This window comes from Oncorhynchus keta, chromosome 12 (assembly GCF_023373465.1).
Source record: "Oncorhynchus keta strain PuntledgeMale-10-30-2019 chromosome 12, Oket_V2, whole genome shotgun sequence".
Classification (NCBI taxonomy): Eukaryota; Metazoa; Chordata; class Actinopteri; order Salmoniformes; family Salmonidae; genus Oncorhynchus; species Oncorhynchus keta.
Window position 1 is genome coordinate 55449445 of NC_068432.1, and position 23000 is coordinate 55472444.

General features: G+C 42.2%; 1 protein-coding gene across 50 annotated transcripts in view; it reads right to left on the reverse strand.

The window, feature by feature from the left end:
• Positions 1-12906: 12906 nt before the first annotated feature.
• The window catches only part of LOC118376345 (polypyrimidine tract-binding protein 3-like), a 105726-nt gene continuing 95632 nt past the window's right edge, over positions 12907-23000 (reverse strand). For 2 of the 50 annotated variants that reach the window (XM_052458719.1, XM_052458717.1), the window contains exon 13: positions 12907-21932. In XM_052458719.1, the coding sequence (XP_052314679.1) occupies positions 21800-21932 (133 nt within the window). In that variant the 3' untranslated portion in view covers positions 12907-21799. The remainder of the gene's footprint in view (positions 21933-23000) is intronic. The other 48 variants (XR_008061639.1, XR_008061660.1, XR_008061649.1 and 45 more) reach the window with 48 other exon arrangements.

Below are 23000 nucleotides of genomic sequence, written 5' to 3' on the forward strand. Positions count from 1 at the left end.
TCCTGATCCTCACTAATCATGGAACTGTAATAGGGGTTAAACAGTAGTCCTATAAATCTACCCTGATCCTCACTAATCATGGAACTATAATAGGGGTTAAACAGTAGTCCTATGAATCTACCCTGATCCTCACTAATCATGGAACTGTAATAGGGGTCAAACAGTAGTCCTATAAATCTACCCTGATCCTCACTAATCATGGAACTGTAATAGGGGTTAAACAGTAGTCCTATAAATCTACCCTGATCGTCACTAATCATGGAACTATAATAGGGGTTAAACAGTAGTCCTATAAATCTACCCTGATCGTCACTAATCATGGAACTGTAATAGGGGTTAAACAGTAGTCCTATGAATCTACCCTGATTGTCACTAATCATGGAACTATAATAGGGGTTGACCAGTAGTCCTATAAATCTACCCTGATCCTCACTAATCATGGAACTGTAATAGGGGTTAAACAGTAGTCCTATGAATCTACCCTGATCCTCACTAATCATGGAACTATAATAGGGGTTAAACAGTAGTCCTATAAATCTACCCTGATCGTCACTAATCATGGAACTATAATAGGGGTCAAACAGTAGTCCTATAAATCTACCCTGATCGTCACTAATCATGGAACTATAATAGGGGTTAAACAGTAGTCCTATAAATCTACCCTGATCCTCACTAATCATGGAACTATAATAGGGGTTAAACAGTAGTCCTATGAATCTACCCTGATCCTCACTAATCATGGAACTATAATAGGGGTTAAACAGTAGTCCTGATCCTCACTAATCATGGAACTATAATAGGGGTCAAACAGTAGTCTTATAAATCTACCCTGATCCTCACTAATCATGGAACTGTAATAGGGGTTAAACAGTAGTCCTATAAATCTACCCTGATCCTCAGTAATCATGGAACTGTAATAGGGGTCAAACAGTAGTCCTATAAATCTACCCTGATCGTCACTAATCATGGAACTATAATAGGGGTCAAACAGTAGTCCTATAAATCTACCCTGATCGTCACTAATCATGGAACTATAATAGGGGTCAAACAGTAGTCCTATAAATCTACCCTGATCGTCACTAATCATGGAACTATAATAGGGGTCAAACAGTAGTCCTATAAATCTACCCTGATCGTCACTAATCATGGAACTATAATAGGGGTCAAACAGTAGTCCTATAAATCTACCCTGATCCTCACTAATCATGGAACTATAATAGGGGTCAAACAGTAGTCCTATAAATCTACCCTGATCGTCACTAATCATGGAACTATAATAGGGGTCAAACAGTAGTCCTATAAATCTACCCTGATCCTCACTAATCATGGAACTATAATAGGGGTTAAACAGTAGTCCTGATCCTCACTAATCATGGAACTATAATAGGGGTCAAACAGTAGTCCTATAAATCTACCCTGATCGTCACTAATCATGGAACTATAATAGGGGTCAAACAGTAGTCCTATAAATCTACCCTGATCCTCACTAATCATGGAACTATAATAGGGGTCAAACAGTAGTCCTATAAATCTACCCTGATCGTCACTAATCATGGAACTATAATAGGGGTCAAACAGTAGTCCTATAAATCTACCCTGATCCTCACTAATCATGGAACTGTAATAGGGGTTAAACAGTAGTCCTATAAATCTACCCTGATCCTCACTAATCATGGAACTGCAATAGGGGTTGACCAGTAGTCCTATAAATCTACCCTGATCCTCACTAATCATGGAACTGTAATAGGGGTTAAACAGTAGTCCTATAAATCTACCCTGATCGTCACTAATCATGGAACTATAATAGGGGTTGACCAGTAGTCCTATAAATCTACCCTGATCCTCACTAATCATGGAACTGTAATAGGGGTTAAACAGTAGTCCTATGAATCTACCCTGATTGTCACTAATCATGGAACTATAATAGGGGTTAAACAGTAGTCCTATAAATCTACCCTGATCCTCACTAATCATGGAACTATAATAGGGGTCAAACAGTAGTCCTATAAATCTACCCTGATCCTCACTAATCATGGAACTGTAATAGGGGTTAAACAGTAGTCCTATAAATCTACCCTGATCGTCACTAATCATGGAACTGTAATAGGGGTTAAACAGTAGTCCTATAAATCTACCCTGATCCTCACTAATCATGGAACTGTAATAGGGGTTAAACAGTAGTCCTGATCCTCACTAATCATGGAACTATAATAGGGGTTAAACAGTAGTCCTATAAATCTACCCTGATCCTCACTAATCATGGAACTGTAATAGGGGTTAAACAGTAGTCTTATAAATCTACCCTGATCCTCACTAATCATGGAACTGTAATAGGGGTTAAACAGTAGTCCTATAAATCTACCCTGATCCTCAGTAATCATGGAACTGTAATAGGGGTTAAACAGTAGTCCTATAAATCTACCCTGATCCTCACTAATCATGGAACTGTAATAGGGGTTAAACAGTAGTCCTGATCCTCACTAATCATGGAACTGTATTAGGGGTTAAACAGTAGTCCTATAAATCTACCCTGATCCTCACTAATCATGGAACTATAATAGGGGTTAAACAGTAGTCCTATAAATCTACCCTGATCCTCACTAATCATGGCACTGTAATAGGGGTTAAACAGTAGTCCTGATCCTCACTAATCATGGAACTGTAATAGGGGTTAAACAGTAGTCCTGATCCTCACTAATCATGGAACTGTAATAGGGGTTAAACAGTAGTCTTGATCCTCACTAATCATGGAACTGTAGTAGGGGTTAAACAGTAGTCCTATAAATCTACCCTGATCCTCACTAATCATGGAACTGTGATGACAACAGTCTGGTCATCGTGAACCGTGCTTCAGGCTCCAGGTTTAATCTGCTACATATGGCCTGCGTTCCATAATGATTCTCATAGGCTACATGTCCCAGACTATTTCACAGCTTGTAAGGCGTTAGCCTAATATGATCCACTATTGCTAGCTATCCTCAGGAACAACCAGGGGCGCAACTTTCAGTGGGGATGGGGACATGTCCCAACCACATTCTGAAATAGCATTTTTGTCGTCCCCCCCCCCCCAGTGTTATCATTGGAATGTGATACAAAACACGTTAACAGTGTTCTTTAGGACCATACGGACGCCTCCGAGCGGTCGGGTAAGCTGTTTTGAAATAATAATAAATATATATATATGCCATTTAGCTGACGCTTTTATCCAAAGCGACTTACAGTCATGTGTGCATACATTCTACGTATGGGTGGTCCCGGGAATCGAACCCACTACCCTGGCGTTACAAGCGCCATGCTCTACCAACTGAGCCACAGAAGGACCAGGGGTGTGTTAAGTGTTTTATTCAACTAGGTTTAGTACCCAGTGAAGGCAAAGCTTCTGGAAGGCTGACTGGACTGGCATGGGAGAGTTGAGCATAGTTCAGTGTGTTGCGCTCTGTCACCGAGTTGTAAAAGGAAGCAGAACAGAAACCGGCTACTCTTTAGATGACTGATGTAGCTGGCAAGGTAACTGCTGTTTAACAGAAAAACAAACCTCAGGAACAAACACAGGAACGAGACGGAGGAAAGGTAAAATAACGATGCAAAGGAAATTAACTATGAAGTCAGTGACCGTTGTAAATGTACAGTAGGTGGATTTAACTGACGATATAATGAAAACATTCTAGAAATCAGAAATCAAGTTAGTAGTTTTGGTGCTATACTGTCATTTTCACATGGCAACAGAAGCCTATAGTTTGGGTCTCCAGATTTCATCCCTGAAAGGTTATAAGGCCACTATGTCATAAACAGCCCTGTGGTAAAGGTGATATATATATTGATATGCTTCAGCCTGCTGCAATATGACTGGTTTCACATTTGTCTCCAGCGATCCTAAGGTAAAACAATTGTCATTTATATTTATAATCCCCTTAATCAAAAAGCGTACTAATGTACCTCTTATCAATTCGTAAATTACAGTGCATGAGGATTTTTACATTTTTTATTTCACCTTTATTTAACCAGGTAGGCAAGTTGAGAACAACTTCTTATTTACAACTGCGACCTGGCCAAGATAAAGCAAAGCAGTTCGACAGATACAACGACACAGAGTTACACATGGAGTAAAACAAACATACAGTCAATAATACAGTATAAACAAGTCTATATACAATGTGAGCAAATGAGGTGAGAAGGGAGGTAAAAGGCAAAAAAAGGCCATGGTGGAAAAGTAAATACAATATAGCAAGTAAAACACTGGAATGGTTGATTTGCAGTGGAAGAATGTGCAAAGTAGAATAATGGAGTGCAAAGGAGTAAAATAAATACAGTAGGGAAAGAGGTAGTTGTTTGGGCTAAATTATAGGTGGGCTATGTACAGGTGCAGTAATCTGTGAGCTGCTCTGACAGCTGGTGCTTAAAGCTAGTGAGGGAGATAAGTGTTTCCAGTTTCAGAGATTTTTGTAGTTCGTTCCAGTCATTGGCAGCAGAGAACTGGAAGGAGAGGCGGCCAAAGGAAGAATTGGTTTTGGGGTGACTAGAGAGATATACCTGCTGAAGCGTGTGCTACATTAAAACAGTGTATCAGTAGACACACCTCCATTGATACAGTGTATCAGTAGACACACCTCCATTAATACAGTGTATCTATAGACACACCTCCTCCACACCTCCATTAATACAGTGGATCTGTAGACACACCTCCTCCACACCTCCATTGATACAGTGTATCAGTAGACACACCTCCATTAATACAGTGGATCTGTAGACACACCTCCATTGATACAGTGTATCAGTAGACACACCTCCATTAATACAGTGGATCTGTAGACACACCTCCATTAATACAGTGTATCAGTAGACACACCTCCATTAATACAGTGTATCTATAGACACACCTCCATTAATACAGTGTATCAGTAGACACACCTCCATTAATACAGTGTATCTGTAGACACACCTCCATTAATATAGTGTATCAGTAGACACACCTCCATTAATACAGTGTATCTGTAGACACACCTCCATTAATACAGTGGATCAGTAGACACACCTCCATTAATAGTGTATCACTAGACACACCTCCATTAATACAGTGTATCTGTAGACACACCTCCATTAATACAGTGTATCAGTAGACACACCTCCATTAATACAGTGTATCTATAGACACACCTCCATTAATACAGTGTATCTGTAGACACACCTCCATTAATACAGTGGATCAGTAGACACACCTCCATTAATAGTGTATCACTAGACACACCTCCATTAATACAGTGTATCTGTAGACACACCTCCATTAATACAGTATATCAGTAGACACACCTCCATTAATACAGTGTATCAGTAGACACACCTCCATTAATACAGTGTATCAGTAGACACACCTCCATTAATACAGTGTATCTGTAGACACACCTCCATTAATACAGTGTATCAGTAGACACACCTCCATTAATACAGTGTATCAGTAGACACACCTCCATTAATACAGTGTATCAGTAGACACACCTCCATTAATACAGTGTATCAGTAGACACACCTCCATTAATACAGTGTATCTGTATCAGAGACACACCTCCATTAATACAGTGTATCTATAGACACACTCCCATTAATACAGTGGATCAGTAGACACACCTCCATTAATACAGTGTATCTATAGACACACCTCCATTAATACAGTGTATCAGTAGACACACCTAGACACACACTCCATTAATACAGTGTATCTGTAGACACACCTCCATTAATACAGTGTATCTGTAGACACACCTCCATTAATACAGTGTATCTATAGACACACCTCCATTAATACAGTGTATCTATAGACACACCTCCATTAATACAGTGTATCTATAGACACACCTCCATTAATAGTGTATCAGTAGACACACCTCCATTAATACAGTGTATCTATAGACACACCTCCATTAATACAGTGTATCTATAGACACACCTCCATTAATACAGTGTATCTGTAGACACACCTCCATTAATACAGTGTATCTATAGACACACCTCCATTAATACAGTGTATCTATAGACACACCTCCATTAATACAGTGTATCTATAGACACACCTCCATTAATACAGTGTATCAGTAGACACACCTCCATTAATACAGTGTATCTATAGACACACCTCCATTAATACAGTGTATCTATAGACACACCTCCATTAATACAGTGTATCTGTAGACACACCTCCATTAATACAGTGTATCTATAGACACACCTCCATTAATACAGTGTATCTATAGACACACCTCCATTAATACAGTGTATCTGTAGACACACCTCCATTAATACAGTGTATCTATAGACACACCTCCATTAATACAGTGTATCTATAGACACACCTCCTCCTCCACACCTCCATTAATACAGTGTATCTATAGACACACCTCCATTAATACAGTGTATCTGTAGACACACCTCCATTAATACAGTGTATCTATAGACACACCTCCATTAATACAGTGTATCTATAGACACACCTCCTCCTCCACACCTCCATTAATACAGTGTATCTATAGACACACCTCCATTAATACAGTGTATCTGTAGACACACCTCCATTAATACAGTGTATCTATAGACACACCTCCATTAATACAGTGTATCTATAGACACACCTCCTCCTCCACACCTCCATTAATACAGTGTATCTATAGACACACCTCCATTAATACAGTGTATCTGTAGACACCTCCATTAATACAGTGTATCTATAGACACACCTCCATTAATACAGTGTATCTGTAGACACACCTCCATTAATACAGTGTATCTATAGACACACCTCCATTAATACAGTGTATCTGTAGACACACCTCCATTAATACAGTGTATCTATAGACACACCTCCATTAATACAGTGTATCAGTAGACACACCTCCATTAATACAGTGTATCTATAGACACACCTCCATTAATACAGTGTATCTGTAGACACACCTCCATTAATACAGTGTATCTATAGACACACCTCCATTAATACAGTGTATCTGTAGACACACCTCCATTAATACAGTGTATCTATAGACACACCTCCATTAATACAGTGTATCAGTAGACACACCTCCATTAATACAGTGTATCTATAGACACACCTCCATTAATACAGTGTATCTGTAGACACACCTCCATTAATACAGTGTATCTATAGACACACCTCCATTAATACAGTGTATCAGTAGACACACCTCCATTAATACAGTGTATCTATAGACACACCTCCATTAATACAGTGTATCAGTAGACACACCTCCATTAATACAGTGTATCTATAGACACACCTCCATTAATACAGTGTATCAGTAGACACACCTCCATTAATACAGTGTATCAGTAGACACACCTCCATTAATACAGTGTATCTATAGACACACCTCCATTAATACAGTGTATCAGTAGACACACCTCCATTAATACAGTGTATCTATAGACACACCTCCATTGATACAGTGTATCAGTAGACACACCTCCATTAATACAGTGTATCTGTAGACACACCTCCATTAATACAGTGTATCTATAGACACACCTCCTCCACCACACCTCCATTGATACAGTGTATCAGTAGACACACCTCCATTAATACAGTGTATCAGTAGACACACCTCCATTAATACAGTGTATCTGTAGACACACCTCCATTAATACAGTGTATCTATAGACACACCTCCTCCACCACACCTCCATTGATACAGTGTATCAGTAGACACACCTCCATTAATACAGTGTATCAGTAGACACACCTCCATTAATACAGTGTATCTATAGACACACCTCCTCCACACCTCCATTAATACAGTGGATCTGTAGACACACCTTCACGTATTTGATATCCACCCCAAATGAATAGTGGGTGAACCGTGGGTGAATAGTGGGTGAATAGTGGGTGAATAGCGGGTGAACCGTGGGTGAATCGCGGGTGAATCGCGGGTGAATCGCGGATGAATCGCGGGTGAATCGCGGGTGAATCTCGGGTGAATAGCATGCTATTCGCAGGCTTAAGTTGAAGGTCAGAATACCCATTGAGAGAAACAAAAAGGGAATTACGTTCCATTTACGCTCGTTTACCTGAGTTCTGAATCACCCCCCCCCCCATACTGCTACCATTACAATACATGGAGAGAATACTTTAGTAGTTGAGTCATCAAATTTAGTTACACCAGAGATGACATGATAAACTGTGTTCAGTCAATGTGGTTTCCACATCATTTAAATGAAATTACGCTGAAACCAACTGTCACGCCCTGACCATAGTTTGCTTTGTATGTTTCTATGTTTTGTTTGGTCAGGGTGTGATCTGAGCTGGCATTCTATGTTGTGTGTCTAGTTTGTCTGTTTCTGTGTTTGGGCCTGATATGGTTCTCAATTAGAGGCAGGTGTTAGTCGTTGTCTCTGATTGGGAGCCATATTTAGCTAGCCTGTTTTGTGTTGGGTTTTGTGGGTGGTTGTTTCCTGTCTTAGTGTTTGTGCCACACGGGACTGTTTTCGGGTTTCCACGTTGTTGTTGTGTTCACGTTCAGTTTTCTAATTAAAAAAATCCATGGACAACTACCGCGCTGCATTGTGGTCCTCCTCTCCTTCCCAGGAAGAAACCCGTGACACCAACGTGGAATAGACGTTGGATTCATGTCTGTGTCCAGTGGCTAGGTTCTGTATAAAGTCAATACAACAACCATGTAAATGCAGTTTTAAACCCCATGAAGATATTTTCTATTCCAGATTCATTGAGAAACAAAAGATCACACTATAGAAAAGGTGAGAATATGTTAGAAGCTGCGTTTGCAGGGCATGGTGACGTGTGTATTCGCCCCATGACCAGACCTGTATCCGCAACGTACTGCACTACTTTTGAGCAGGGAATAGGGGGCCATTTGTGTTGATAAGTAGGGCACTACATAGGGAATAGGGGGCCATTTGTGTTGATAAAGTAGGGCACTACATAGGGAATAGGGGGCCATTTGTGTTGATAAAGTAGGGCACTACATAGGGAATAGGGGGCCATTTGTGTTGATAAAGTAGTGCACTACATAGGGAATAGGGGGCCATTTGTGTTGATAAAGTAGTGCACTACATAGGGAATAGGGGGCCATTTGTGTTGATAAAGTAGTGCACTACATAGGGGGCCATTTGTGTTGATAAAGTAGTGCACTACATAGGGGGCCATTTGTGTTGATAAAGTAGTGCACTACATAGGGGGCCATTTGTGTTGATAAAGTAGTGCACTACATAGGGGGCCATTTGTGTTGATAAAGTAGTGCACTACATAGGGGGCCATTTGTGTTGATAAAGTAGTGCACTACATAGGGGGCCATTTGTGTTGATAAAGTAGGGCACTACATAGGGAATAGGGGGCCATTTGTGTTGATAAAGTAGGGCACTACATAGGGAATAGGGGGCCATTTGTGTTGATAAAGTAGGGCACTACATAGGAATAGGGGGCCATTTGTGTTGATAAGTAGTGCACTACATAGGGGGCCATTTGTGTTGATAAAGTAGTGCACTACATAGGGAATAGGGGGCCATTTGTGTTGATAAAGTAGTGCACTACATAGGGAATAGGGGGCCATTTGTGTTGATAAAGTAGTGCACTACATAGGGAATAGGGGGCCATTTGTGTTGATAAAGTAGTGCACTACATAGGGAATAGGGGGCCATTTGTGTTGATAAGTAGGGCACTACATAGGGGGCCATTTGTGTTGATAAAGTAGTGCACTACATAGGGAATAGGGGGCCATTTGTGTTGATAAAGTAGTGCACTACATAGGGAATAGGGGGCCATTTGTGTTGATAAAGTAGTGCACTACATAGGGAATAGGGGGCCATTTGTGTTGATAAAGTAGTGCACTACATAGGGAATAGGGGGCCATTTGTGTTGATAAAGTAGTGCACTACATAGGGAATAGGGGGCCATTTGTGTTGATAAAGTAGTGCACTACATAGGGAATAGGGGGCCATTTGTGTTGATAAAGTAGTGCACTACATAGGGAATAGGGGGCCATTTGTGTTGATAAGTAGTGCACTACATAGGGAATAGGGGGCCATTTGTGTTGATAAAGTAGTGCACTACATAGGGAATCCTATTTATCCTATCTATCTATATCTATCTATCTATCTATCTATCTATCTATCTATCTATCTATCTATCTATCCCAGACAGTGTTGTGGTCTATCTATCTATCCCAGACAGTGTTGTGGTCTATCTATCTATCCTAGACAGTGTTTGGTCTATCTATCTATCTCAGACAGTGTTGTGGTCTATCTATCTATCCCAGACAGTGTTGTGGTCTATCTATCTATCCTAGACAGTGTTTTGTCTATCTATCTATCCCAGACAGTGTTGTGGTCTATCTATCTATCCTAGACAGTGTTGTGGTCTATCTATCTATCCCAGACAGTGTTGTGGTCTATCTATCTATCCCAGACAGTGTTGTGGTCTATCTATCTATCCCAGACAGTGTTGTGGTCTTTGTCTATCTATCCCAGACAGTGTTGTGGTCTATCTATCTATCCCAGACAGTGTTGTGGTCTATCTATCTATTCCAGACAGTGTTGTGGTCTATCTATCTATCTATCTATCTATCTATCTATCTATCTATCTATCTATCTATCTATCTATCTATCTATCTATCTATCTATCTATCTATCTATCTATCTATCTATCTATCCCAGACAGTGTTGTGGTCTATCTATCTATCCCAGACAGTGTTGTGGTCTATCTATCTATCCCAGACAGTGTTGTGGTCTATCTATCTATCCCAGACAGTGTTGTGGTCTATCTATCTATCCTAGACAGTGTTGTGGTCTATCTATCTATCTCAGACAGTGTTGTGGTCTATCTATCCCAGACAGTGTTGTGGTCTATCTATCTATCCTAGACAGTGTTGTTGTCTATCTATCTATCCCAGACAGTGTTGTGGTCTATCTATCTATCCCAGACAGTGTTGTGGTCTATCTATCTATCCCAGACAGTGTTGTGGTCTATCTATCTATCCCAGACAGTGTTGTGGTCTATCTATCTATCCCAGACAGTGTTGTGGTCTATCTATCTATCCCAGACAGTGTTGTGGTCTATCTATCTATCCCAGACAGTGTTGTGGTCTATCTATCTATCCCAGACAGTGTTGTGGTCTATCTATCTATCCTAGACAGTGTTGTGGTCTATCTATCTATCTATCTATCTATCTATCTATCTATCTATCTATCTATCTATCTATCTATCTATCTATCTATCTATCTATCTATCTATCTATCTATCTATCTATCTATCCCAGACAGTGTTGTGGTCTATCTATCTATCCCAGACAGTGTTGTGGTCTATCTATCTATCCCAGACAGTGTTGTGGTCTATCTATCTATCCTAGACAGTGTTGTGGTCTATCTATCTATTCCAGACAGTGTTGTGGTCTATCTATCTATCTCAGACAGTGTTGTGGTCTATCTATCTATCCCAGACAGTGTTGTGGTCTATCTATCTATCCTAGACAGTGTTGTGGTCTATCTATCTATCCTAGACAGTGTTGTGGTCTATCTATCTATCCTAGACAGTGTTGTGGTCTATCTATCTATTCCAGACAGTGTTGTGGTCTATCTATCTATCTCAGACAGTGTTGTGGTCTATCTATCTATCCCAGACAGTGTTGTGGTCTATCTATCTATCCCAGACAGTGTTGTGGTCTATCTATCTATCCCAGACAGTGTTGTGGTCTATCTATCTATCCCAGACAGTGTTGTGGTCTATCTATCTATCTATCTATCTATTCCAGACAGTGTTGTGGTCTATCTATCTATCTATCTATCTATCCCAGACAGTGTTGTGGTCTATCTATCTATTCCAGACAGTGTTGTGGTCTATCTATCTATCCCAGACAGTGTTGTGGTCTATCTATCTATCCCAGACAGTGTTGTGGTCTATCTATCTATCCCAGACAGTGTTGTGGTCTATCTATCTATCTATCTATCTATTCCAGACAGTGTTGTGGTCTATCTATCTATTCCAGACAGTGTTGTGGTCTATCTATCTATTCCAGACAGTGTTGTGGTCTATCTATCTATCCCAGACAGTGTTGTGGTCTATCTATCTATCCCAGACAGTGTTGTGGTCTATCTATCTATTCCAGACAGTGTTGTGGTCTATCTATCTATCCCAGACAGTGTTGTGGTCTATCTATCTATTCCAGACAGTGTTGTGGTCTATCTATCTATCCCAGACAGTGTTGTGGTCTATCTATCTATCCCAGACAGTGTTGTGGTCTATCTATCTATCCCAGACAGTGTTGTGGTCTATCTATCTATCCCAGACAGTGTTGTGGTCTATCTCTCTAGCCCATACAGCATGGTACTATAAGGACTACATAACCTTGGGAGTTTGACCTTGCTACCAGGTCAGGGCCTGTCTGTCTGTCTGTCTGTCTGTCTGCCTGCCTGTCTATCCTATGGTGTGTGAGGTTAGGGGTCATTGGTTGTGTTGACTTGTAACCTATCAGGATTTGGTTTGATCTTGTAGGACTGAGAAATCGGCCCTCAGAGTAAAAGGGTTTAAGTCAAGTCAAGGTATGTGGCGTTTAAGGAAGAGAACAGAGAGGCAGGTTGGTGTGGCGAGCAGTGTGGTTGGTTAAAAGGCATAGTGGGGCACACTGCAGTGGTTGAGAGAAGTTAGACAGGAAAGGAAGGAACACTGAGGGAGAATCTCAATTTGCTTTTCCTTGACTCCTTGCGTCTTCTCTCCTCACCTTCTCAAAACCCATTAGACGAGGTCCCTCTCCTTTGACCTTCTTATCCCGATGGGTTTTTGAGAAGGAAGCGAGGAGAGAGGACGCGAGGAGTCAAGAAAACGCAATTGGAGATTCTTCCCGGAAGACTGGTTTGATTGCCAATGTGAAGACAAGAGGACACAGGAGGACTGAGGAAAGCAGAGATCGTGACATTTATTCAAGGCATGCTACAATTAAAGTTGCTTTAGGAAAAAAATAAGAAGAGATTCTGATGCAATAGTAATAATGAGAATCCTTATAATAATATCTATAATAATCATAGTAATCAATCGAAAAATGTAAAAGAAAATGTTTCTATATCAAATACAGAAACTCCATTCAACCATGCACCACAAACATTTTAAAATATGTTTCTTTAAGAGTTTAATTTTCTATTTGCATTTAAATGACATCAACTCATAAGGAAACCTGTTGTTTCTCACCCCACCTTCCATCCCCACGACGTCACACACACTGCTTTACAAATCAAACCTGGTATGATATCAAAATACACAAGTTGTTTTTTTCCATGTTGTGTTCATCTTTAAATATATATTAAAAAAAACAAACAAACAGTTGAAGGTTCAATGCAGCTGTTTTTTTTTTAAATGTTTAAATCTCAGTATCAAATAATTTCTGGGTAAAAATGAAGAACCTAACTGTGATTCATATTATCAAAAAGAAACAAAAATAGCTTCTTAGCAAAGAGCAATATCACAAGTAAGAATTTAGATAGGACTGTCTGGGAGTGGTCTGAGTGGGGAGGGGAAAACTGAAAACTAGCTGTTATTGGCAGAGAGGTTTGGAACTCTTTCTTATTGGTCTATTAACTGGTGATGTCACCAGGCAGGCTAAAACTCCCATCCCACCAAAACGGGCTGACATTTCAGGCAGTCTTTTCAAACAGCTCTTACACTAAAGGGGTATTATCATCATTTTAGCAATTTCACAGTATTTTTCCAACCTCATAGCGTGGAAATATCAAAACACAGGTAAATCACGTTTTGGAGTGCACTGGGACTTTAATGTCTCTCGTTATTGTTGTTATTTGTAGCTTTCTTGTTCTCATTAACCATTTTGGCCAAGTTTGAAAAGGGAACATTTTTAAATACAGACTTTCTTGTTGTCTATTTTGGTCGTGAAACATTGAAATATTAACTATAAATAAGCTATATTATCAAGACGTGCCTTAAAGAGACGAGAAAAACAATTCAATCAGATCAGATGAGACACTTTCCTGTGTCCCAAATGACACCATATCCTCTATATAGTGCACAACGTACGTTCAGGGCCCATAGGGCTCAGGTCATAAAAAGTAGTGCACTGCGTAGAGATAAGGGTGCCGTCTTGGATGTAGCCCTCTGACTGAGCTCTGTGCAACTACATGGCTGTTTAAAATGTCAAATCTCTCCCTTTAGTAATCATGAAACTGGACATCGATTTCACTTCTCCAATCATTTGTCTCTCATATAATTCAGTGATATTGACAGGAAAAGTCACTATTAAAGTAACACTATTGTAGTAAACTCAGGGGGGCTGGGGGGGATATCCCCGGCCAGGACTCGAACCCCGGTCCAGTGAGGGTCGCTACACTATGATTGGTTGTTGTAATAAGAGGGTTCAGCTCCTTTGGTTTCAATTCATGTGTTGTCTTCTTGTACAACTCAAAGTAAAGCTAAAGGTACATTTTTTTTTTGTTTTTTTTTTTGCGTTTTATTACGTGAGTCTGTGGGAATCGATGGGCTAGCCTGGAATCCAACCTGATTTCATTATGTTTCATTACGTTTCACTGTTTCAGTCTGGGTTAACCAGGCTAGGAATGGGCTCCCTTAATATAGATTCCTGTCAAAATGTTGTAAATTATATTTGGACTGAAATGTATAACTTACTTTACCCCTGTTTTGAGAGAGCCAATGACCTCGTCTTCAGCAATGACAGTCTTTAATTTAAACGATAGTGATGGGATGAGGGAACCAGGGGATGACGGTCTTTAATTTAAACGACAGTGATGGGATGAGGGAACCAGGGGATGACGGTCTTTAATTTAAACGATAGTGATGGATGAGGGAACCAGGGGATGACGGTCTTTAATTTAAACGATAGTGATGGATGAGGGAACCAGGGGATGACGGTCTTTAATTTAAACGATAGTGATGGATGAGGGAACCAGGGGATGACGGTCTTTAATTTAAACAATAGTGATGGGATGAGGGAACCAGGGGATGACGGTCTTTAATTTAAACGATAGTGATGGATGAGGGAACCAGGGGATAACTGTCTGTAATTTAAACAATAGTGATGGATGAGGGAACCAGGGGATGATGGTCTTTAATTTAAACAATAGTGATGGATGAGGGAACCAGGGCATGAATAACAGATCAATGAAAGGCACATCAACTTTGGTCCTGTTTGTTTCTGTTGTTTGTGACTCTTCGGTATAAAAAACATTTGATAATGTAAAAGCAAAATGTTAATCACAATTGAAAAGAAAAGTCTGTCATCATGGCTGAACTACGCTGCCTGAGTTAAGGCATGACTGTGGAAGCGTCCCAAATGCAACCCTATTCCCTATACAGGGACCGTAGGCTCTGGTCAAAAGTAGTGCGCTATGTAGGGAATAGGGTGCCATTTGGGAGACCTAGAACATTCAGACATTCTAGAACATTCAGAGACCTAGAACGTTCAAACATTCTAGAACATTCAGAGACCTAGAACGTTCAGACATTCTAGAATTACCAGCTTTCATGATGATACAGAAGGCTTTACAGTCAGCCGGCTTCTTTCCTGTTCACAAATGAAAATGTTTTAAACGACATCGCTTTTAGACGTGAGAGAGTCGATCCACAGAAATAGGAGTATGATGAAGACCACGACAAAGGCAGCTCAGCGGAGACTAGCTCTGGTCCAGGGTGTTACATGAAGCGCAGCATCAATAACCAGTATGGTGGTTTATACGAGGTTCACGGTCTGAACCAGCCCTCAGATACCACAGCATTATTGGACCCTATTCCCTATACCGGGCACTACTTTTGATGCACCCAAAAAACTTGGGGTCGAGGTCAGTGCCAGGGGGGACTCCTGTGGCTCCGTAAAAAAAAAAAAGTAATGCATTATATAGGGAATAGGGTGTTATTTCAGACACACATTCTCAGGGCTTTCTGCAGACTCAAACACCTGTTGTTATGAAAAGCAGAGTGACAGACAACCAGTTCACCTTTAAAAGAGAGAAAAAAAATGCACTACAGATATCAGTACGGATCAAAAACCAGGCAACCAAAATACCCCTAACATGAATAATATGAGAAACAAGTCAAATAAAGATTACGACTCAAAAACACACAGATGGGAGGTTCTCTTACAGCTTCACTCAAAAATAGCAAAATGAAGGAAAACCTGAAATGACCTAAGTGGGTGTTGTGGGCCTTACCATCAGAGGAATAACATTTATACACAGGGTTTGGGTAGGTTACTTTAGAAATAAAAATTAACTTGACCTCATCAGATTTGCTAAACAGAACTCGGTCAGTATTGACTTAAGATTGTTTACCATGTTTTTGACCTGAGCTACATTCTGCATCAAAAGGCATTAGTTCTGAAAATGGTGCTGTAGAACGGTCTAGAAGATGTAACGGCAGTAACAACAGTAACAACAGTAACAACAGATCATCAGTCCTGTTAAGTCACAGATAAGTGAAGAAGAATGAATATGGCGTCAAACGTTTTACACACACACACACACACACACACACACACACACACACACACACACACACACACACACACACACACACACACACACACACACACATACACATACACATACACACACTACAAACTACAAACACACACTACATAACACACACACACACACGCACACACACACACACACACACACACACACACACACACACACACACACACACACACACACACACACACACACACACACATACACATACACACACACACTACAAACACTACACACACACACTACATAACACACACACACACACACACACACACACACACACACACACACACACACACACACACACACACACACACACACACAGAGGGATGGAGAGGCCCACAGTACACACTGTGTAATTTCAGTTTCCTGCTCATTTGTCTCTTAAGAAGTGCAATCAAAGAACCAAGCATTAACTTCAGAAACCATATAATACAATGGACCCCCCCCCCATTAAGAAACACGTCTACATTTCTCTACATGAAAAAAAAACCAACAACAAGTGAATTAAATCAACCCTCTCACCAATCCCACTAGATAGTACATAAGATATTGTCTGTGTCTGAAATTGCACCCTATTCTCTAATAGTGCACTACTGTAAAGTAGTAAGGGTGTACCACATAGGGGATAGGGAGCCATTTCAGACGCTGTCTAAAACATTAGATTAGAAGGCACGTAATAACAACTGAAGTGGATCCAGAGTGAATATGATGTTTAGCTCTCTCGTGATTTCTTATATGATTATAGTGGTACAAAAACCCAGTGAGGTTTCAGATTCGTTTTCTCTTTCATAAAAAATAACAAATTACCAAAAATAAGTCATGTTCTTTTTCTTCTCTTCTTCTTCCAAAAAAAGCCTTTTTTTTAAAAGATATATAGATACCTGAATAATTGGGTTCTGTTAAGACTGTAAACTTCAAAATCTTTTTCTTATTTTTTTTGGAAGGGTTTGCAGTTGTTTTGCTTAAGGTACAGTAACTGTTAAGTATAACACCATCTCTTGCCTTGCGTTGTAATAAACTTAAACTAAATCATGTTTGTTTTGTTTTTACTTTTCCCCTGGAGATTACGAGACATAACTTCGGCTGAGGTTGGATGACACAAACACAGTGCTAATAATTACCCATAATGCTACTCAGGAGGTCACATGACCCTCCTTGGAATGTTAAGGCTACACCACGGCAGCACCAGACAGACAGACAGACAGACAGACAGACAGAGACAGACAGACAGACAGACAGAGACAGACAGACAGACAGACAGACAGACAGACAGACAGGGCCTGCGTCCTAAACACCAACCCATTTGTTTATAGTGGCCTACATTTGACCAGGCCCTTAGGGAATATGGCTCTGGTCAAAAGTAGTGCACTATATAGGGAATTGGGTGGCATTTTTTTAATGATGCCTCCAGTATTCACATTCATATGTCCACCACTCTCAGCAGAGATGTGCAGTCTGGTGTGGTCCAGTTAGCCTGGTTCAGTCTGATCTGACCTGGATAGACCTCATCTACAGGTAGATACACCTCAGCTACAGGTAGACACACCTCATCTACAGGTAGATACACCTCATCTACAGGTAGATAGACCTCAGCTACAGGTAGATACACCTCATCTACAGGTAGATAGACCTCAGTTACAGGTAGATTGACCTTAGCCACAGGTAGATAGACCTCAGCTACAGGTAGATAGACCTCATCTACAGGTAGATAGACCTCAGCCACAGGTAGATTGACCTCATCTACAGGTCGATAGACCTCATCTACAGGCAGATAGACCTCAGCTACAGCTAAATAGACCTCAGCTACAGGTAGATTGACCTCAGCCACAGGTAGATAGACCTCATCTACAGGTAGATTGACCTCAGCCACAGGTAGATAGACCTCATCTACAGGTAGATAGACCTCATCTACAGGTAGATAGACCTCATCTACAGGTAGACACACCTCATCTACAGGTAGATAGACCTCAGCTACAGGTAGATTGACCTCAGCTACAGGTAGACACACCTCATCTACAGGTAGACACACCTCAGCTACAGGTAGATAGACCTCAGCTACAGGTAGATTTGACCTCAGCCACAGGTAGATAGACCTCATCTACAGGTAGATTGACCTCAGCCACAGGTAGATAGACCTCATCTACAGGTAGATAGACCTCATCTACAGGTAGATTGACCTCAGCTACAGGTAGACACACCTCAGCTACAGGTAGATAGACCTCATCTACAGGTAGATAGACCTCATCTACAGGTAGATAGACCTCAGCTACAGGTAGATTGACCTCAGCTACAGGTAGACACACCTCATCTACAGGTAGACACACCTCAGCTACAGGTAGATAGACCTCATCTACAGGTAGATAGACCTCAGCTACAGGTAGATAGACCTCAGCTACAGGTAGACACACCTCATCTACAGGTAGATAGACCTCATCTACAGGTAGACACACCTCATCTACAGGTAGATAGCTACAGGGCCAAATAAAAGCAATTAAGTTCACCATTACTTTGCCTATTATTCACAGGTCATTACTGTACCTAACTGTACTCTACTGTACTCTACTGTAGTCTACTGTACTGTAGTCTATCGTACTCTACTGTAGTATACTGGACTCTACTGCAGTCTACTGTACTGTAGTCTATTGTAGTCTACTGTACTTCCTGGTCTGGTCTGGTCCAAGGACTCTGCACAGTAAACAGAGAAATGAAGGTGCAAGAAGATTTGCCCATTCTGCTTTGAATGGTTTTCTTTCTGTTTACATTTCAATGAAAACCACTGATACACTGTAAAACAAAGCAAAACAGGTGTGTAGTTGTCATGGTGATCTGAGTGGTGTGGTGGTCATGTTTAGCTGAGCTGCTCTGAGACTCAGTGTCGCACCGTGATGATGTCACCATTATGTCACAGAGGAGGGGGCCTGATCATTGGTCCCCCTCGCTCGACATTCCAACGCTACTTAAAATGGAGGCAGTTCATTGGTCAGGAGGAGGGTCGCCGCTACTGGCACCCAGCTTCATCAGCCAACCGCCCTTTCTCCGTATCCGTGACGATACCTGTTAATGGAACAGCGTCTCAGACTCATCAGGTAAATCATCTGTTAATAAGTCATCCCACTGAAGAGAAACCAGTCTAACGGTACACCGCCACATAACGCGTGGTGTGCTGTTGGTTACGGAGAAGGGGCTTCAGTTGTAACAATGCAGCACAGCTAGAGGAGTCTCACTCCGGGACTGTAGGTGGGTCAGTGGCTGGGTGGGTGACGGGGTGACAGACTGGGCAGAAGACTCCAAAGAGCGTTGAGTATCTCTTTCCCTGGGTTAGGGTCTAGTCTCTCCCTGGATTAGGGTCTAGTCTCTCCCTGGATTAGGGTCTAGTCTCTCCCTGGGTTAGGGTCTAGTCTCTCCCTGGGTTAGGGTCTAGTCTCTCCCTCGGTTAGGGTCTATTCTCTCCCTCGGTTTAGGGTCTAGTCTCCCTCGGTTAGGGTCTAGTCTCTCCCTGGATTAGGGTCTAGTCTCTCCCTGTGTTAGGGTCTAGTCTCTCCCTGGATTAGGGTCTAGTCTCTACCTGGGTTAGGGTCTAGTCTCTCCCTGGGTTAGGGTCTAGTCTCTCCCTGGATTAGGGTTTAGTCTCTCCCTGGGTTAGGGTTTAGTCTCTCCCTGGATTAGGGTCTAGTCTCTCTCTGGATTAGGGTCTCTCCCTGGATTAGGGTCTAGTCTCTCCCTGGGTTAGGGTCTAATCTCTCCCTGGGTTGGGGTCTAGTCTCTCCCTGGGTTGGGGTCTAGTCCCTCCCTGGGTTAGGGTCTAGTCTCTCCCTGGATCCAGTTTCAACTGTTCTGCCTTGTTATTATTCGACCATGCTGGTCATTTATGAACATTTGAACATCTTGGCCATGTTCTGTTATAATCTCCACCCGGCACAGCCAGAAGAGGACTGGCCACCCCACATACCCTGGTTCCTCTCTAGGTTTCTTCCTAGGTTTTGGCCTTTCTAGGGAGTTTTTCCTAGCCACCGTGCTTCTACACCTGCATTGCTTGCTGTTTGGGGTTTTAGGTTGGGTTTCTGTACAGCACTTTGAGATATCAGCTGATGTACGAAGGGCTATATAAATAAATACATTTATTTCCATTTGATTTGGATTAGGGTCTAGCCTCTCCCTGGGTTAGGGTCTAATCTCTCCCTGGGTTAGGGTCTAGTCTCTCCCTGGGTTGGGGTCTAGTCTCTCCCTGGATTAGGGTCTAGTCTCTCCCTCGGTTAGGGTCTAGTCTCTCCCTGGATTAGGGTCTAGTCTCTCCCTGGATTAGGGTCTAATCTCTCCCTGGGTTGGGGTCTAGTCTCTCCCTGGGTTGGGGTCTAGTCTCTCCCTGGGTTGGGGTCTAGTCTCTCCCTGGATTAGGGTCTAATCTCTCCCTGGGTTGGGGTCTAGTCTCTCCCTGGATTAGGGTCTAATCTCTCCCTGGATTAGGGTCTAGTCTCTCCCTGGATTAGGGTCTAGTCTCTCCCTGGATTAGGGTCTAGTCTCTCCCTGGATTAGGGTCTAGTCTCTCCCTGGGTTGGGGTCTAGTCTCTCCCTGGATTAGGGTCTAGTCTCTCCCTGGATTAGGGTCTAGTCTCTCCCTGGATTAGGGTCTAGCCTCTCCCTGGATTAGGGTCTAGTCTCTCCCTGGATTAGGGTCTAGTCTCTCCCTGGATTAGGGTCTAGTCTCTCCCTGGATTAGGGTCTAGTCTCTCCCTGGATTAGGGTCTAGCCTCTCCCTGGATTAGGGTCTAGTCTCTCCCTGGATTAGGGTCTAGTCTCTCCCTGGATTAGGGTCTAATCTCTCCCTGGATTAGGGTCTAATCTCTCCCTGGGTTGGGGTCTAGTCTCTCCCTGGGTTGGGGTCTAGTCTCTCCCTGGATTAGGGTCCTCGAATGCCAGGTAAAGGATGCACTGATGCACCATGTCAGCCCACATCACCTTTGTACTTTATGCCCTGAATCAATCGACCAGCTCTCCTTCCAGCCTACTTCAGCTCTGTGTCTATATCAGTCTTTGTCTGAAGGCCTTGTGTTACAGTAGTCTATTACACAACAATATCATCTAAACTAGTTCATTGTCTGTTGTTTGTTTTAAGTAAAAGTGGGTGTTTCTGTCCGTCACTCCCAACAGGGGCTAGGGGTGGGTGGGGGGTGGGGGCATGGGGTTATCCCAGCCCAGGAGCGAGGCCCTGGGGGTGGAGGTGGGGGGGCATGGGGTTAGCCCAGCCCAGGAGCGAGGCCCTGGGGGTGGGGGAGCTGGGGGAGCTGGGTGAGGCGGGTCAGATGGTGCTCTTGGAGAAGGACACGCGGAGGTGATGGTTCTCTCCCAGGTCGTGGTTGTGGAGGTCGATCAGGGCCTGGATGGCCTCCTCCACTGAACCCAACTGGATCAGAGCCATCTTACGGTCCTTCCTGAGGCGGACACAGAAGGACAGACAGTAATCAATGACACTTTATTGATCCGCAAAGAGATGTTCATTGCAGATCATGAGTATGTACCGAGATCACTATTCTGAATGTTCCCTCGGCTCTGAATGACACAACTTTAGCTCTAGTCTGTCAAATCTGCTTTTGGAAAAACCTATTAGGGTGTGGAACAATCCTACTGAACTGATAGATCAATAAAGGTTAAATAAATAAATACAAATATATTTCTCTAAGTGGAGCACCAGAGAGTCACCAGAGAGTCACCAGAGAGTCACCAGAGAGTCACCAAAGAGTCATCAAAGAGTCACTAGAGAGTCACCAGAGAGTCACCAGAGAGTCACCAAATAGTCACCAGAGAGTCACCAAAGAGTCATCAAAGAGTCACTAGAGAGTCACCAGAGAGTCACCAGAGAGTCACCAGAGAGTCACCAGAGAGTCACCAGAGAGTCACCAGAGAGTCACCAAAGAGTCATCAAAGAGTCACTAGAGAGTCACCAAAGAGTCACCAGAGAGTCACCAGAGAGTCACCAAAGAGTCACCAAAGAGTCACCAGAGAGTCACCAGAGAGTCACCAGAGAGTCACCAAAGAGTCATCAAAGAGTCACCAGAGAGTCACCAGAGAGTCACCAAAGAGTCACCAGAGAGTCACCAGTGTCACCAGAGAGTCACCAGAGAGTCACCAAAGAGTCACCAGAGAGTCACCAGAGAGTCACCAAATAGTCACCAAAGAGTCACCAGAGTCACCAAATAGTCACCAGAGAGTCACCAAAGAGTCACCAGAGAGTCACCAAAGAGTCACCAGAGAGTCACCAGAGAGTCACCAAAGAGTCACCAAAGAGTCATCAAAGAGTCACCAGAGAGTCACCAAAGAGTCATCAAAGAGTCACCAGAGAGTCACCAAAGAGTCACCAGAGAGTCACCAAAGAGTCACTAGAGAGTCACCAGAGTCACCAGAGGACTGGTGCATTTCACAAAATAGATGGCATCATGAGAAAGGAACATTATGTGGATTTATTGAAGCAACATCTCAAGACATCAGTCAGGAAGTTAAAG